Source organism: Cyprinodon variegatus, unplaced genomic scaffold (assembly GCF_000732505.1).
Source record: "Cyprinodon variegatus isolate N-32 unplaced genomic scaffold, C_variegatus-1.0 Scaffold425, whole genome shotgun sequence".
NCBI classification, from domain to species: domain Eukaryota; kingdom Metazoa; phylum Chordata; class Actinopteri; order Cyprinodontiformes; family Cyprinodontidae; genus Cyprinodon; species Cyprinodon variegatus.
Window position 1 is genome coordinate 243,428 of NW_015150878.1, and position 19,369 is coordinate 262,796.

Here is a 19,369-nt window from a genome sequence, read left to right on the forward strand (position 1 = left end):
CTTATCTTCCCTTAGTCAGATTTAAGAGTGCTCTCAGTGTGTCCTCCATGCTGGATGTAAAGCTCTAGGTACTATTGAGGACCCTTTACTAATTGTGATTATAGAACTAAACAGGATTAAATTGTTATCATCAAAGAGAAAGTGACCTGCTGACTCAACATTTGAATGAGAGGCTATGACCTTCAAGATTTTGTTATATTTCTAGGACTACAAAGGAACACAATGATTTAATAAAGATACTAGCATTAAGAAGCCATTATTTTCACATTAACAGGCGTGAAAAATGATCCTGATTGCTTACAGAAAAACCTATTTAGGCTGTTTTAGCATTTCCAACTTTTGGCCTCGCAAACATGAGCTGCAGTGTCAAAAAATTTTTCCCCTCCACAATATCCCACACCAAATTGTTCTTATATCTCAAACGAATTGGAAGGTGTTATCTGAAAAAAGTCATGTGCATCTAAAATGTTCTCCAACGAGGAGAAGGCCAACACTTCAGCCTCTGTCGGTAGCGACATAAATCACTGCAGCCAGAGAAAAGCATCTCGGCTTCAGCCGGTTCTGGTCGTAAATTAAACAGCAGCACTTCACCAAGAACACCTCTGCAAAAGCCTTGAAGTAAAAAAAGGAACTGAAGAGAGGAAAGTCCTTCTGCATCAAAGGCTTATGGAGATCAGATTCACCCTTTTGTCCCAAACTGTGTCAAGTACTGCACTTTGGTAGCTCGCTGCAGAGCAAAATGACACAGCAGTCTGGAAAGCTTGTTATGGACACTTGAAAATGCAAATACAAATCATATTTGAAGTTCAGTGGGTTTGATTCACAGCACCCTGTTGGAGCAATGATGCTATTAGATAACTAAAATAAAAGCAGGATTAGAGTAGTAGAACAGCAGTAAGCCTGGATCAGAACTGGCCAACACTGGTAATTTACCTTACTACTTAGCAGCCTACTTACAAAATATGCTTAATCTAATATTGTATAAATGGGTATTGCATTCACATTCCATCTATCTTGTACCTATTATCAGTCACTGGATGCAGGTGGAAGGTGGGAGGAACCCATGCTAGGCTGCCAATCAATTGCAGGGCAACATAACAATGCACTCACACACAGTTTAGACTCACCACATGACCTAACAGTCATGGAAGCCAGAGTGCTCAGAGAGGACCCACGGATGCATGGGGAGATCATGCAAACTTAATTTCAAAAAGATAATAAACCAGGAATAAACCTAAAGCCATTTTACTGCAAGGCAACAGGCAACAGTGCTAAAGGCTGTGCCACTGTGCAGGTTGTATTCATGTTCTGTTTATTATCTTAATTATACCTTTAGTTATATAGTCTCTTTGAATTTAAAACAATAGTAGAGAAGCCCCTAATGCTGTAGTTATTGAATAGGTTGCAACTTCTCAGTCGTTGAACCACCATAGTTAGGACTGTTACGACCCCCTGTATGTCTAGGGAAGTGGGGGCATAAACAAAACATATAGGCAGAAACCGGTCAGTTCTTATAAAATGATTATTTATTTGATAACAAGAGGTGCAAGCAATAAACAAACAAAAGGAGGGTGGGTGAGGGTGCTGTGAAAATAACAAAGTTAAATAAAAGAGATCCTCAAAAGGAGGATTGTACCTAACTACAGATTTAAACCAAAAGGGGATTCTTACTAAAAAAACACAGAGAGCACAGCACCCACAACACCTACAGTAATGTAACTAACAAAGAAAAAACTCAGTGATGCAATCAGTCCAGACTCTGGCCCTACCTCCACCCTCTTTCTAGCATCAAGCTAGTAAAGTTTGCACATTAGCCAAACAGAACAAAATACTTGACACAAGCTAAGTAGCACAAACTCCAAATGGGTAACCAAAAAGATAAGAGAGCTACTCCACTAAACAAACAAGCAGCTGCTAACCAGCAATGTCGAAGCCGAACCCTGGCCTAAACGCACAAATTTTTCACCAAACCAGCCTCTCATCCACACGAAGCCGGCGTTTCGGGGGTCTGTAAACAATCTTTTTTTTATTCAGCCTTCAGAGTGGGAAGATTCTGAAACGCCGTTTTCGCGTTTCCATCTTTAAGCTCTAACCGCATTTTTTTTTTACACGCATGCGTCATAGCGTCGCCTCTAAACACGCATGCGCGACACAGTATCACAACAACAATGGCGCCGTACTGTGTTGAATGGTTGCTGCTCATGCTACTCACCCTGCTGTCGGGCTTACAACAGAATCTTCTTCTTCTGGAATATCTCCAGGAAGAACAGAGCAATATCGACGACATAGTTCAGCAGCTGAATTTGACTGAACCACGAAAATGGACCCGCAGTGCAACCATGTATAAATATTAGTGTGCATGCCCAACATTTCGTCGCTTATTTTTGCTTTGGCACCACAGCGCCACTTACAGGCCTGGCATACATTTTGCAGCGTTTTCATGCATTCGTGTGGACGATCACATTTATTTTACGTCTCCGTCTTTACGACAAACGTTTTGGAAAATATCAGCGTTTCGTGTTTGTTTTGACTTCGTGTGGAAGGGGCCTCAATCAACAGGTGAGGTTTCCTTATGAGCAGGAGGTGATTGCAGGTGGTGATGAGCCATTGGTTGAAGGTGGAACTGAGGGGGCCAATAGAGATAGAAAAGCATAGAAAATAAAACAGCTACTGTTTATTATCAGTTCAAAGTGACAGTGATTAAGATTCGAAGTGTCAGGATTGAAGCTATATGAATTTATAAAAGCTTTGAAAACATTGTGATTCAGTTGTGTTGTTTTAAACTAAACCTTCAATGTCTTTAAAAAAATAGATTTTATTCGTATGTATAAACCATAAACAATGTACTAATTTATATGCATACACATATATATATTGTTTGCTTACATAAAATGCAGTTATAAAAGTAAAAGTAATTATTTCAAACATTTTTATGGTTGCTTTAAAAACAGTTTTTTAATTACATTACATGTTTTTTTGGGGCTTTTTTTCATTTTAAAAAATTGTATTACCATGAAGTTCAATGTGTTTATGATAAGTGTGACATGCAGGACAGATATTCCCACCAGAGCAATGCATCTCTGTAGCTTCTCTTCAGATAATAATGTTCTCTTCTACTGTATATTTGTATCTTTGTGTCTGCTGGTCTTAATGATCCTTTTCTTCCACTAATGTTTTCTAACAAACCTCTGCAGTCCTTACTGTACAACTTCTATATTACATCTTTCTAAATACTTTTCCCTAATTAAGGATGCTCTCTTGGTAACTAATGGCTCTGGAATTTTTATTTTTATTTTTTTATCTAATAATGATTATATGTACTGTAGACATATCTAATCTTACTTCCTTTTCACAATTATTATCTACTTTATATATTTTTTTCTATTGTAATACAATAAAACAATAAAACAATAAAACATGTTCAATTCTGCAGTGATAACATCTAAAAAAAAATGTAACAAAAGTTCCACATTAATACAGGATTATATTTTCTTTTCATCTGCTGGCTTCATAATTTGCTGATCTTTCACTCACCTTGGAGATATTTCTAAGCTCAGGGGAATCTTTCAGTCTGCCTCTTCCTGTGTTGCTGCTAACTCTGCGGTAGAAAAGGTCATGCTTTGTAGAAAACGTTTATTAAAAATCTGAAGCTGTAGTTTTACATTTGGCTCTCTCTGTCTGCTGGGGCCGATGCATGTTGTGGCTAGAGAAGGGTGAAGCCAAGGTCAGTTGAGTTCTCTTCTCTCCTGAGGCTTAAAAGAAAACTAAAATCCTGCAAAGTGCACTGTCTTCTTAAGCTGCAGAATAAAAGGGTGGTGGAGCCAACTGGTGGATCGATGTGCAAAAGGAGAGAATTGTTCTTGGAAAGAGAAGGATTTTTAGTCTTTAGTAGGCATGTGTGTTTGTTTATGAATTCCAAAGACCAGAGCAAAACAAATCACCTCAGAGTAATAGGATGATGGAAGATAATGTCAATCCAAAACAACAAATACCTTGTGAAAGCTAATTTGAAATCATATTTGCTCCTTGTAAATATTGACCATGTAAGGTGGCAGAGAGGCGCAATAGGTGTTGCAATTACATAGACATTCAGCACGTACAAAGAGTACTTTAAACACAGAAATTAGGCTAGAATTCACAAAAATTAGGCCAGCAAAAAAAAAAAGAAAAGTACCAAACACAAAAGTAAGAGCAACACACATAACGCATTCAAAGGGAAATTACTGTAATGGACAGATGAGCCAGTAACATAAAATATATTAAAAAAAAAATTATAAATACATACAATTGCTGCAAAGACAAAATATTGTGCAAACAAATTAGTGATGCCAACACATAAATAACAACTGCATGAGAAGGAAAAATTCCGCAAGGAACAAAACCAACTGAAAGTTGAGAAAAGCTGTGAACTAGCTCTGTATAACAAACTTGCTCCAGACCACTAGAGGGAAATAATTGCTGACTCATATTTGGCCAGGAGCTTAGCAAAAACATAGGCTCTGTTCAAAAACCTAAGACGTGTCCTCCAAGGACCCGGTCTACCTAGACTGGATCCTTCGAAGTCCTTGAAAATAAGGAGACCGGAAGAGTTTAGGCTGTGAATTCGACCAGGTCTACCCTTCAGGGGGTTTTACTGCTGTATGCTCTGTTGCTTAGCAACCGTAAACATTGACACACAAAGCAGGAAAAGAATGAATACAGAAGTTTTCAAAACTGTTTATTTATTTCTTTTTTATTGTGAAGTGAACAAAGACTACACTAACAAGAATCCAGAATGGAATAAATGTTCCAACCACCGGGAGCAGGAACAAATAAAATCAAATGTAATGATAGAAACCTTAGTCAGTTAAAATACCTGCTGCTGTCATTCTGCACATCTCTGATGTTGCTGCTATTTTCGAATATCCATTACTGTAAAAATGTCCATAGCTGCATATTGGTTATTTATTCCCCAGTTTTTTATTGTTAAAACACTTTACAGTATTGTATTGTTTATATTTTAACTCTTCCCTATTATGTTATTCTTATACATTTTTCTAAGGTCCACATTTGTGTGACCATTTTCAATAATCTTTCTGCTGCTGTAAATTTGCCCATTGTGGGACAATAAAGGGATTTTCTATTCTATTCTATAAAAGGGGTAGAAAGATATAAGTAAATCTAAACAATGTATTTATAAAAAATATATCTGCAAAATCTCTAATATTTAACAACAAAAAATACGTAGTTAAGCATATTGTGCAAAACAGCAATAAAAAGATAAAAATCCTATCAGATTTATAGTCCCCACCCTGCAGATATATTAGAATCTGTCCTTTAATTGCAGCCAAACCCATTTACACAGTAATAGATAAAAACCTTTAGATAAATCAAACACTAACTATTAAATAACTTGTATTATATTAAACTGAACTTCCAATTTTCACCACTGTTCAGCGCCAAGTAACCTTTACTTTGATCACAGCTTGCTTTGTCTCGCAATGAATATCTTGAATGGGATATCCAAGAATACCGAGGATACATCAGACCCGACCTTCAAATCGGGCAAAAAGACGGACGCATTTTTAGGCCGCATAACGAGGACTCTTGGAATCCGACCAGACATCGGCGCCGCGCTATGACGTAATCGGCCTTCGAATCCGGTCTTCTAAGGATGCGTCCTAGGTTTTCGAACAGAGCCATAAATGGGATGTTGAGAGAAATTCAAGCTCCTTCTGAATTATGCAAATCAGTAAGGATACTTAAGCCAAAGTGTAAGTATTTCAATTGCCGTCATGATAAGTACTGTCCAAATAATGCTGGCAGTAAGGAATTCTCTAGGAATAGGAGAGTAGTGGGCTACTATATAAAGCTTCAAACTCAACGTTAATTCTGACATTTTGAATTGAAAACGCTTTTTTTCACTTTTTTGGTAGGAAGAGGAAGCAGGATGCTTTCTATCAATAGTTCATTTAGCACAGGGACCACCCAACATTTCTGTGGCACTTAGGAGCTATAAGGTTTCCCATAAACCTTTGGGTGACAAAACATGTACACACAGCCCACCGTACAGAGTTCTTACTGTTGACCCCTTGAAAGGTAGGAACAGGAGGTAGGAGCTACAATTTAATGTATTTGGAATCAGCCTCGGACTTTAAAAAAATACTAAAAGGTAAAAGTATTTCTGTTTCTTCCCTTTAAATGTCTTTTTGGCAAATTGGAGGGTCTGACCCTTCAGGGTCTGTCTGGACCAACATGAGTTAATAGCAGACTTCACTTACAGTAGGGTCTATTATGCAGAACTAGAGTTTAGATTTGCTTGACTTAGAGTTTTTTTTTTGTTAGTTTTTTTTTTGCTACTTGCTACTGCATTTTTTGTATTTAGTGTGTAAGAATAAGGTGTTTCTTTGCTGTGCTTTTATGTATTTGCAGCAGGTTTACAGATTGCTTCCATTTTCTGTTTTTGCATTATTATATATATTTGCAACTCACAACATGTGTGATAAACTAATCATTGTAAAAAAAAAAAAGATTAATTTGAGCAAAATTAGTTGAATGTGATGAACCGCAACTGTTTTCAAAGGTTTCTTTTAAAATCAAGAATAATTTTTTATTGTTTATTCTGATATCTTCAGCTATCTAAGTAACTCAAAGATATATGTATTTAAAGCAATGGAAGGCTATATACATACATATGTATGGAGATACACCGATCAGAGATTTTATGGCCATTTTCTTTTCATACATTTTCTAAAAATAAGCCATACTTATAAAAAAGAATACTTCTACAGTTTCAGGTATGAGACCCTTATTTTAATGGGGATATTTCCAAACTGTCTACATACCTAATCCAGAGAGATTCATTACAGACCTCAGAGTTGGGGGAATAGGTTTAGCAACCTGTTATTTTCTGAAGGTTCCTGTTTAGATGTGCGAAAGAAAAAAGAAGGAATAGCCCTGATGCCTCCTTAAAAAAAGTTCAGATTGTTTTCTGCATCGCTGCCCCTGGTTTTGTTCACTGTGACCCTGAAAATAGCTTTTATACTCAGCAACAAATTACATACTCAAAATATTATAGAAAGACCCATTAGCTCTTTGTTATGGTTCATTACTGATAAGAAAGCTGATTGAATTTTTTGCTTTAAATCACAGATCAGGGAAAGACGGCCGTGACAACATCCAATAGGCCACAACAGCCAATTTCCCATTGCATCAGAAGACATCTTTGATTATTTATGCTTATGACTGACCCTGCAGCAGCACGGATTGGGGTCCATTGCAAAATATATAATGAAGGCAGCAGTCGGTAGCACTGGTTCAATACCCGGCCCAGGTCTTTCTACATGGAGTTTGCATGTTCTCCCTGATGATGTGTGGGTTCTCTCCAGGTACTCCAGCTTTCTCCCACAGTCTAAAAAATTACTGTTAGGTTAGTTAGCTTCCCTAAAATTGTCTTTAGGTGTATGTGTGCATGGTTGTTTGTGTCTGTGTTGCTCTGTGATAGCCTGGCGACCTTTCCACGACCTTTCTCGTCCCTAGACAGCTGGAGATAGGCACCAGCACCCCTTTATGACCCCGCTTGAGATAAGTGTAACAGAAAATGGGATGGATGGATGCTGCTTTATGTAACTATTAAGCAAATATGCATTTCTTTTGTACGATTTGCCTAATAACGGTGCTTTTACACTTCAAATGAATTACTCTCAATCACATAGACGTGAAATGTGTCACTTTTATTAAGAGAAGGAACATGTTGACTACATAACGGGTTGTGTCCTGGCTGGAGGTGCCGTGTGTATCTGTGTCATCAATGTTTGGTTTGCTTTATCCCAAGGTTACCTTATGTAGCTGTTGCCAGTCTGGCTGTAAGCTGTGGGCTACAGGCATGCGGTGAAGTCTTTCTATGCTCTGCTTCAGAGCAGGTGTGAGGAGGTTTAAAGCCAGAGTCAAGGTTAGCACACAAAGGAAGGACTGTGGAGAGATGGGCTTCAGTCACAAAATGCTGCAGTGCTTGAAATACATTAAATCCAGCAGACATGTGAATAACTGTTCCTTCTAAAATGCTAAAAACATTACAGGAATTGATTTCACTTATTTATTACAAAGAGACTGATGGGATCTAAAGCCAGCTCCTACTTTTTAGCTGTATAATCAGCCCATTTTGTCTTTGTTTCTCTTTCACCCTACTGGTTTGTTCCCATCTGACGTCATGCGCTGTTGGGGGTGCAAAGCCTCAATGAAGAGGAAACTCTCAGAGAATGCTGACCCGTCCACATAGACTGAGTGAGAGACTTTGTGTGTTTGTGCTCCCTCGTGTGCCATTCTTGAAAAGCACCACTGACAAGTTTCCCTGTTGCTAACGACTTACTTGTTTCTGGAGGAAAGCAGACAGGGGATTTATTTTATTCTTCAAGTTATTATATCTAAGGAAGGATAAAGCTCAAATAGCTCCCACCTTTGTAGATTAACAACAAACAGGAAAAAGTAGTAATTGCAGCTGAAATGAGGGAGAAACTTGATCTGTAAGGGAACAAGGGTGCCTTTCATTGCTCTTTATCATACTGGGAGAACTCTGTAAACTATCCCTAGAAGCAAATATCATGTGTTTTTGGCCTCACATGCACACTCAATGTATTATAAACCAACAATTTGCTTTAGAGATGGAGCATAAGCCAAATGTGCAAGTAGGCTGATTTTGGTGTAAACAGGTGTTGCTGTGTTCTCTATGATAAAAAAACCTTTATTTATACAAACTTCGTCTTCGCAGTCTTCAGGTTAAGAAGTCTGTACGCAGCAGAAAAAATACAACCAGTTTAAGGCCCCTGTTGAGCCGTCTGTCCTGGAGAAGAACACAGAAAGACGGGCTACTCTGAGTCTTTGTTGCTGGGTGTTTCACACCAAAATAAAATACAGAAAAAATCCTGAAGGAAGATAAAAGCAGCATATGGTTTCTACGGCTGCATTGAGAAGGAAACAGTGCTTACTATTTTCAGACAAGCTGTGTAGGCTGAAACACGCTGTTTTGCTCCAAAGGTGTGATATTTTCGAAGCATAGTGAGATCGGCGCCTTATTGTCTCACTGTAAGTTTCCTATTTTTTCCCACATTTCCACCTTAAGACCAGCACTTGTGAAAGATTCCTCTGTGTTCTGTGAATGACTTCAAGGCAAGCTGAATAATCAAAAGGGGTCCATGTTGTTCCTCTTCCTTTAGGGTTATTATAATTTACTCTTTAATGAAAACGTCCTCCCTCCCCTTCTTCCTTTGTTCCATTAGAGAACTTTGCTTTCTTTAAACTCCTGTAACATCCAGTGCACTCACAGGTCGTCGCTGTATTTACAGAGATTGTTGCACCCACTTACATTAGCCATGACTCTTCGCTCTCATCTCATGGGTGGTTTACTGTATTGATGAATTTTTTTTCTCTCACAGGTTGTGACCCTGGGGAAGAACAGCCGTGGTTACCACTACATTCTGGCCAATCTTGTGAGTAATAACCGTGCTGTTCCCCTGGGAAGGGGGAAATCGGCTTTTTGCTTCATGTAATAGAAAAAAATGTGTACGTTCATAGGTGGGCTGTGGTAGGAAAAAAAAAAAAAGGCTCTTTGTTTTGGTATTTCTATTTTCATGTAAAAGTCTTTTGCGTTGTTGTAGTCTCTGGTAATCAGTTAAGTCCACAAATTTTCAATAGGATTGCATATGTCTGCCGTCTACATTCCAAAAAGGGTTTTATATGAATTTACCTCTATATTCATATTGGAAAATCTAACTGTCTGACCATCTGACCCAAACTGCCCTCCTCACATTAAATGATATTACTTTGGTTTTAAATCAATACAGGAACCACCCAGCAGCCGTTTTTCATAAACTGGAAACTGCTTACACGCCATTGTCCTTGTCAAGCGAAACAAGATTTAGAGCAGGGGTCTCAAATTCAATATTCAAGGAAGCTTTTGACAAGTCTGAAACCAAAATCTAAAACCAAAACCTTTTGCTCAACTGCAGTTTTAAATACCATCTGGGAAATGCTTCATAATCTGACTTAAAAGACAGTAAATATGTTTCAGTAGTCAGTGTGCTTAGAGATACCATCCACCAGAAATTGTGATATTTGGTGCTGTTAGTACAAATTCACTCTAAAAATTATTGAATTCCAATTTCAAAAGACACCAAGTTAAGGGAAATTTGGATGTCCTGACTGCAGGAAATTGTCAAAACCGTACAGATTTGTTATGAGGTACTGATTCCCATTTTGGTGACAGCATATGTTTATATCCTTTGTTTGTAAAAATCTGATCATGTGTAAATGAATAGAAATCTCCAATAGATTCAGAAGTTTGTAGCTAAAATTTCTGATTACCGTTGAGGTTGCTTGTGTATTAACTTCACCCTAAAAGAAAGACTGATCCACATTGATCAATCATTAAATATCCCACTGCTGCTGTCCTTTTTCACTGCACATTCAATAAGCATACCAAGAATTTATTAACTAAAGGTAATTTAACCTTTCCCAGACTCTGAGGAAAGAAATGTTTATTTCAGCTTGAAGATGTGATTCTGCAGCAAACAGACATGTTTTTACCCAACATGTTATTTAAGGTGTTTAAACACCAGTGTTTAAGAAAGGCAAGGCAAATTATTTGAGTTACACAATTCATTACATGGATAATTCAAAGTCCTTTACATTATTAACACGATAAAATATAAGAAAAATAAAAGCAGAATAAAAGGAAATGAAGATTAAAAAAAAACATGTGTAAAACAAATAAAACAATTGGGCAACAAACATAAACTAATTATACCTCAGTTTACAGTTTAACTTTCACAGTCAAAGGCAAGTCTAAGCAAATGGGTTTTTATTTTTGACTTTAAAGCTTTCAGCTCTTTTCCAGTCTTCTATGATTTTTTTTTTTCTAGATCAGTGAGGCATAGGAAATAAATGCTGCTTCTCCATGTTTGTGTCTAGTCCTGGGTGGACAGAGTAGGCTGGAACTAGAAGACCTGAGTGGTCTGGGAGGTTGATAGACTGACAACAAATCTGTTATGTCTTGAGGTGCTGATCCATTCAGTGAGCTATGGACTGAGAGAAGGATTTTAAAGTCTATTCTCTAAACTACAGGTTACTGGAAGGACTTCAGAACCATGCTGATGTGCTGTACTTTATTAGTTCTCTCGATGAACACTGGCAGCAGCGTTTTGGATCAGTTGCAGCCATCTGATGCACTTTTTAGGCAAACTATAAAGACAATGTTACAGTAATCAATTCTACTAAAGATAAATGCATTTCAAACAAGCTCTATTTTGTCAACACAACAATGATAATAGGGTTTCAGACAACTCTGCCTCAAACAACTCTGGTGCAATTCCTTTATGACCGAATTAAATCCTGGAGGGCCGATGTGCACCTTTTAGCGGTCCATTTCCCTACACACCTGAATTAAATAGCTAAAGCAGTCAAGCTTTGCCGAGCTGTGCTAATGAGCTCAGTAATCAGGTGTGTTGACGAAGAGTTGAATCTAAGAAAATGAGGTCTGGAGTTTGAAACCACTGCTTTATGGTGTGAACGTGATCTACCCTCTGCATGACACAGCTACCATACTTGAGCCAAATGTTTCTTTTTGCCAGGTATAAATTGTTGGATAGTGTGGAATTAACAATGAAATAGACAATAACCGTGCGTCTTTTGCATAGAGCACAAAGCCATGTATCAACTTTAAGGTGTTTTATTAATATGAATTTGATAAACACTAGTAATGTAAAAATAAAATAGCCTAAAGCAGAACACAGACAGATACTACAAAGGATTGCATACTACATGCTTTGCACCTTCTTCCTGTGCAGAGATTTATAACTTATGCCCTGCACACTTCTGACCAGTGACCAGACTTACTGTACTATGTGATTTGTAGTGACCGGTTGGGATTTATCTGAAGTCATCTACCTGAAAAGAAACGAAATCAGAGATAGATTACAAGTTAAAAATCTCTTTAACTGATTTAGCCAAAAGTTAACCAATAATTATTGTAAAAGCAAACTTAATAGAATATAGGTTTCTCCAAAAAAATTTTTAATAATAATGACATTTTAATTATTCAGTTTGACAGGTGAAACCTCACATTACATAGATTAATTTAAACCATAGAATGATCTATTAAAACTATGTACTGTATTTCTGTTCATGTTAATGATACTTTCCAGATAATAACAAAACCTGAATTATTATTTTTTTTTATTTCTTTTGTATACGATAGATAAACTGCAGACTTGCAGCAAGAAGATCCGGGTCCAATTTCCGGCCCAGCTCTTATTGTATGTTCTTTTGCATGTTCTCCCTGACCATGTGTGGGTTCTCTCCGGGTAATCCTGCTTCCTCCCACAGTCCAAAAACATGGCCATTAGATTAATTGGTTTCTCAAAATTCTCCTTAGGTGTGAGTGTCTGCATGAATGTTTGTTTGTCCTGTTTGTCTCTGTGTTGCCCTGAGATGGACTGGCGACCTGTCCAGGGTGGAACCCGCCTCTCGCACGTAGACGGCTGGAGATAGGCACCAGCACCCCTTGCGACCCCGCTTGGGATAAGCGTGTCAGAAAATGGATGGATGGATATTAAAATGTTATGCACTGTTGCCTATGCAATTATAGAGAAGGGTTGACATTGAATGATTCAGATCTGTGTGGAGAATAAGCTATAAGAGGTCATTGCTAAGTAAGGCTGATGTTCACAGAGCTCTATATCCATAGAGCTTATTCACAAGACATTGGATGCAGCCAGAGATAGTATTTTTAAAAGTCAATAGATAAAGTGACAACAACAAAAGTGTCTTTCTTGACTGTGAAGATAAATAAAACTCAATTGTTTTTTTAGTTAAGTTTTTTTTTTTGTTATCCATCTTTTGTTTGTACCTGCTGATACCTTCTCGGCTTGTTGGTTAAGGTTGGTTGGTATATCAAGTGTTTAAGTGGAATTTAACTTCGCTTTTTTTTTTGTCCACGGGAGGCAGTGGTAGTAGTACCCGGAGAGAACCCACACAGGCACTCAGAGAACATGGAAACTCCAGACAGACACACAAACCTCCTTTCTACAAGAACTGCATCATATTAATTAACAAAATCTTTTTCTTTTTTTTTTTATTATTACTCTAATGCAGGGATCTGCAACCCTTTATATCCAAAGAGTGAATTGCCCTACTGTAAGTCTGGCTAAGTAAAAGTCATTTAGAGCCGCAAAATATTACATCATATTTTAATATAAAACAACTTTTTATATTAGGAAATCTATTTCCAACTTAAACAGCGAACATTTGATTTGCTTCTTTAAATTAAGACAATGCAAAATAAATTATTCATAAAGATGAAGCATGGCTTTTCTTCTATAGGGTAAAATACGGTAATAATAATAAAACACATAATTTCCAAGCTAACTAAAAGAAAAATGGCTCTACAAAACATATTTCTGATGCTTTTAATGTCATTCAGTTGTGAAAATTCAATTTAAATATTCTTTATAAAAACCAATAAAGGTTCTAATACTTGTATTTATTAATATAGTATATTATTTAGTTTTTTATATCTTGGCCACTATTAAGAGCCATTGTACAGCGTCTGAAGAGCCGCATGTGGCCCTGGAGCCACAGGTTGCAGACCCCTGCTCTTAAGCATAGAAATGAATCCAAATAAAGACCAACTATATGAGTCTGTGAAGCATAATTTCATATAATACATAAGAAGCCCTTATGTATATAAAAACAAATATATCTCAAAAGGCAGTAAGTCACAATAATGATACCCCTGTCCCATTTGTGTTTTGACTCATTGTAGGGATTTTCAAATGTGAGTCTGGACAAAGTCTTCGCCGGAGGAGCCAACATTTCAGGGTTTCAGATCGTCAACCCTGAGAATCCAATTGTGCAGCAGTTCATACAGCGATGGGAGCGGTTGGATGAAAGAGAATTCCCAGAAGCACGAAACGCTCCTCTGAAGGTACTCAGGCTTTTGCAGGGCTTTATTACATTGTGCATGCAGGACACGGCAATCGTTCCTTCAGAAGTGATCTCCATCAGCTGTTCCTATCTCATCCTGTTTACGTTCATCATTCTTTCACCCTCCCCTCTCCCATTCTTCGCTCTCTGCACCGTCTTTGCTTCGCATTTCTCAGAGCAATCAATATATTGATAGGCAGTGCAAGGCAAGGTTATATTGCAGCTTCAATTTACATCTAATTAAACAATGATCAAGGAAGAAATGGATTTAGAATGCCATTTAATTAGATTTCGCCATGGTGTGGTGGTCAACAAACAAGTGGCTCAACCTCTCAGTGGTGAAAAGGTCAAGAGAAGTTTCAGGGTAAGTACGTGGGAAATAAAAATCAAACTTTATCCTATATAACTACCTAACTCTACAGCAAAGTTATGAATGAGGTCCTAAACCACAGATATGTCCTTAACAGCCTAAGTTGCTTCATAAGCAAGGTGTCAAAGTTTACATCCACCCTAACCAAACCAGTCTGAAAGTTGTTTTTTTTTCTCCTTCATTCTCTCAATATAGCAGCTTTCCAAAGACAACCAGTTTATATTTTCTTTACATTTCTCCCAATGTTTTCTTCACCATCAAATGTTCTCTTGCTTTTGTTTACCCTTCTCATTTTGGACAGTACACCTCCGCCCTGACCCATGATGCCATTCTAGTGATTGCCGAGGCATTCAGGTACCTAAGACGTCAACGCGTAGATGTCTCACGTAGAGGCAGTGCAGGAGACTGTCTGGCGAATCCCGCTGTTCCCTGGAGCCAGGGCATAGACATCGAAAGAGCTCTGAAAACGGTAAGGAAGGAAAATGGGAGGGAGTGGTAGGCTGAGACCAAACAGAAAAAGAAGGGACGGGGAGATGTGGCGGAGCGGGGTTCGCATGATAAAGATGGAAAGTGACAGAGAGAAGGGGAGAGAGTGCACAGCTATTCTCCGCTCTCTGCCTCCAGACATCTCTGCGCAGAGCTTGCTCAAATCCAAGCCCTCATTACCATAAAACTACATCTTTTATTAAAGCGTATCCAGTTCATCATTCGATTAACGGACTGAGTGCGCTCCAGTTGCAAAACTGACACAGGCACCTTAATGCCTGCAAAATTTGCAGAGTGATGCAAGTCTTCCTCATTTTCTCAGATCTAATTGTTTGTTTTTCTTTCAGGTCCAAGTTCAGGGGATGACCGGGAACATCCAGTTTGACAACTATGGCCGCAGGACCAATTACACCATAGACATATATGAAATGAAGACAGGTGGGCCGAGGAAGGTAAGGCCCTTTTGAGCTTCCACAACTAATCAGAATAATTCCCTTTAGCCAACTTGGGAGTTTGAAAGTTGTATGTGGTTGTAATTGAACAACAAACATTTTATTAAACAAAAGCGCAATATTAACACATGTATTTTACATATCAAAATGTGAATATACAAAAAAAAAGGCTTAGCTTAGATCATTAGCTTCTACCATTTGCAAAAGGATGTAGCTATAGTTGCATTCAAACCTATAGGCACCCCTGGTAAAACAAAAATGAAACTAGCCTTAAAAGAATATTGATCTATTGATTTTGTGATTTTGTTTGTAAACATTAATCCGAAAACATCTTTAAGGTGAAATTTTAACATTAAATTGGGTTTTTTACAATTTGCAACGACCAATTATCCAAATGATCTTGTGATGGTTTGGATTTCTTATTGTTCCTTTTTGTAAAATCTGTTGTTTATTCAGAAAGAATTCACCACAGTGGTGAATTGATTATTAAAAATTGCCTGGTGTTTTAGAGTCCTGATGCCAATAATTATGACATGATTCTATGGGCCACTGGAAAAAAGCAAACGCATAGCCTCACAGGTTCTTCGTTATATTTAATATGAAATAAACATTTTATATATATTCACCTATATGTAGACATTACTACATTGCAGTAAAGGTCAATTTTAGTCTCATCTAACCAAGGTTTCCCTAATTCTGGTTCTCGAGTTCCGTTGTCCTGCACCTTTTGTGTCTCTGCTTCAACACACCTGAGTCAAATAATCAGTTCTTTATTTCTGGGCTCAATCTGAATACCTCAAATTGGTAGTGATAATTCATGGCAGAAATGACTTAGTGCCATAATCAGTATTATCTAAATACAATTGGCGGTAAAGAAGGAGATGCCTTCTAGCACCAATTTAGTCAAGGGTCTTCCTAATTTTCTATCCAAAAAGTTTGACAAAAAGAATATTTCTTACATGTACTCTGTGTAGCACATTCAAATGTACACATCTTTCTAATGTTTATTTGTTTTTTGTAGTTTTGTAGTCTTCACTTTTCATTTGTTTTTAATTAGTCTAATAGCTTTGTTAATTGTGCTTCCATTTATATAAAATAAATATAAAAGAAAATAAAGCAGAATCTTATTGTTCAATTTCTCCCCTTTCTGAACAAGTATTGGATGAACTCATCACAAACTGACTTCTCTAAAACAAATGCATCAAAGCATGATAACTGATCAGCAGAACCAGTCATGCTTTAGTCACACATAAAACTGTTGACAGCTGACAACCTTGAGCTCTGTTGTTCTTAAGCATAGCCTAAAGCTCAGATTCATGTCTTGCAAAGTTCCTATAAATCTAGGTGCTTCAAAGGTATATTCCTCTTCATTATTAAATGTTGGTCTAAGGGGTAGAGTGGACAGCAAAGAGTAATGCTTATTGCTTTCTGTACCTCTGTTGGGTAGCAGCACTGATGAGGTAAAAGCAAGCATTAAAAGGCCCACAAATCACTTCGAGCTTGCAATCTGACAGCTAAAACAGTGCTGTAAAAAAATGACATGGCGTTTGCGTTACTATGGGATAGCTTGGATATGATTTTTGTTCTCTCCTGACAGTAATTACCATTCCAATAACCAATTACAGTAAAGGGTATCCAAGAATTCCTCTGGCTCCTCTTCAAATGGTAATTGCCAGTGGAACGTTCACATTATAAAACAGAACCATATGATGACCTCTGGTTTTATTTCATAACACTACAAAGATCCAAGAGGCAGCTGTGAATTTCTCCTTTCCTGGATAAGTATAGGCTCAGTCTGATATGATGTGTGATTATGCTGCCTGCCTTGCAGGCGTCCAAAGCCCACACTTCAATTAGCTTTGCATAGCCCTCACCGACATTCCCGTACAGTTGAACAGAGGCGGAAAGAGCAGGGAGATGGATAGCGAGAATAGGAGAAAGGAGGTCAGTGGGAGAACACAAGGGAGGGGAGATCAGACAAGGAGGGCAGCACTTTGTCAGGACCTGCAGCCTCAGCCACCCTGGTGACAGTTAGAGGATGAAGGTTCCTAGCTGTGACTGCCACGATGATGTATTAGCTGATATGTGTCACACTTGTATGGAGTGAGATCAAGACATACCTTCTGGAGCTCCTCAGGCTCCAGCAGCTCTGTCCCACAAGCAACACCCTTCAAATATAACTATGAGACAAGTGTAGGGAATAAAAACAAAAAAAATCCACAACCTTTTTTTTTACTCTGACAAATGGATTAAATAGATCGCCAGATGTGAGCTCAGTTTAGAGTTGAAATGTTAGATATTTCCTGTTTTTTAGCACCTCCTTTTGGAGCGTAAAATAAATGCACTGCTGTACACCTGTTTGTTGAAATCAGTGAAAGATCTGAGAAAAAGAAAAATGCTCACCAGATGTGAAGGGGAAAATCCCAGCCAGTAACACTGCTGATAACTACATATGCAACATGTTTCATCATAAGCCAAAGCAGCCATTATTTCAGATGCGCAAACAAACACTTGACAGTGATTTGCCTTAAACATCTGCATGGCAGAAAGCAGACGGCCTGCAACAGCCAGGGTTGTGCAGAAGAAATTTTGGAAGTTTCCTAATTATAAACTCTGTGCGTATAATAAGTGACAAACCTAAGTGTTGATAATTAGTATAACATCCTGCAAATTTAAATTGTGAACTGGTAAGAATTGGCTTTTGTATAAGAATACATTCCTCTGGAGCTGTTGGAATCCCGGACAAAAACACAAATTAATCATAAAAATTATATTTGTGACACTCAACTAAATCTTGAATAAAGAATAAAAAGTCTCCTTTGTGCTCTTGGATAAATGGGGAACTCTTGTTTGCTTGTTCTGCATTAGAAGTCTGCTCATCGCTGCTATTTTAGTTTAACTTCAGGGTGAAAGCAGCATGCCTTAGGGATATGTGCTGTTGTTTAAATAGGGTTGCGTCACTACAATTTCAATTTATATGTGCTCCTTTTATGGTGCCTTGCAGGAGCATTAATACCCCTTGGAGTTTTAAACATTTTGTGAAGTTCCAATACACACACACACACACTCAAGTTTTTATTTCTATCCAAATTAAGACTTTGCATTTACTTTCATTCATTTTAGTTACTGTAGCTTTCCTAACCTGACATTTACCCAAACCCTATCCAATATCAGTATATCCCTAAGCTAAACCTGCACCTAACCTACTGTAGTTAATTCACACCTCACATGTAAACTGACTCTCTAAGGTTAAAAATGGGGGTCCCCCGCATTAGGACCAGCCTTTGGTCCCCATAAAGCCTGTTGGTCCTCAGAAGGTTAGTAAATATACCAGACATGGTCCTCAATTGGTAACATAAACAACCATACACACACACACAAATGTGTCTCTCTATCTTTGCAGGGCCTTTCCATAGACCTCCATTAATTTCTCTAACCTTACCGTGACCCATAACATTTTATTATCCAAAAAACACACACACACATGTCTTGTCACAAATCTAACTTAGGCTGGGAACTTACAACTTCATTAACTCAGTTAAAATATTTATATACAATTGTTATACAAAGTTTTACATGTACAAATTTTCAGTCATCCGGACAACCTCAAAAGAGGCGTATCAATACGGTGGCAATCAGCAGTGTTGGGCAAGCTACTTTTCCAGTGTAGTGAGCTAAGCTATCACTTTCTCAACAATAAATTAAGCTTCACTACACAAAAGCTACCACCTAAAGAATTATAGCAAGCTAAGTTACACTAATTTGTTAACAGTAGCTTAACTACACAAGAAGCTACTTAACGTTGTACCAACCTAATATCAATTCAAAATGAGTCTGATACACTGGTTAAAATATTTATTAAAGATCAGCCAATGACATAACACAGTGTAAAAATTGCTTTATGATCAGCATAATAAAAAAAACTAAAGTAATTACTACTGGACAAAAAAATAAACAATCTGCTGTTTTTAGAACCAAATTAAAGTACAGTGTAGTGTACTACACTCATAGCCACATCGAGACATGGCTATGAGTTTGCATTCAATGGACATCTCTAGGGAAAACAAAACCCTACAAAAGGCATCTCATTTCTTTAGGGTCTCCC

General features: G+C 37.8%; 1 protein-coding gene across 4 annotated transcripts in view; it reads left to right on the forward strand.

The window, feature by feature from the left end:
• The window catches only part of LOC107093457 (glutamate receptor 3), a 154,318-nt gene that overhangs the window by 95,100 nt on the left and 39,849 nt on the right, over positions 1-19,369 (forward strand). For all 4 annotated transcript variants that reach the window (XR_001481618.1, XM_015388510.1, XM_015388511.1 and 1 more), the window contains exons 5-8: positions 9,411-9,464; positions 13,796-13,957; positions 14,628-14,795; positions 15,160-15,264. Coding sequence is in view for 3 of the 4 variants with exons in the window: in XM_015388510.1 (XP_015243996.1) it covers positions 9,411-9,464; positions 13,796-13,957; positions 14,628-14,795; positions 15,160-15,264 (489 nt within the window). In the remaining variant the exon portion in view is untranslated. The remainder of the gene's footprint in view (positions 1-9,410; positions 9,465-13,795; positions 13,958-14,627; positions 14,796-15,159; positions 15,265-19,369) is intronic.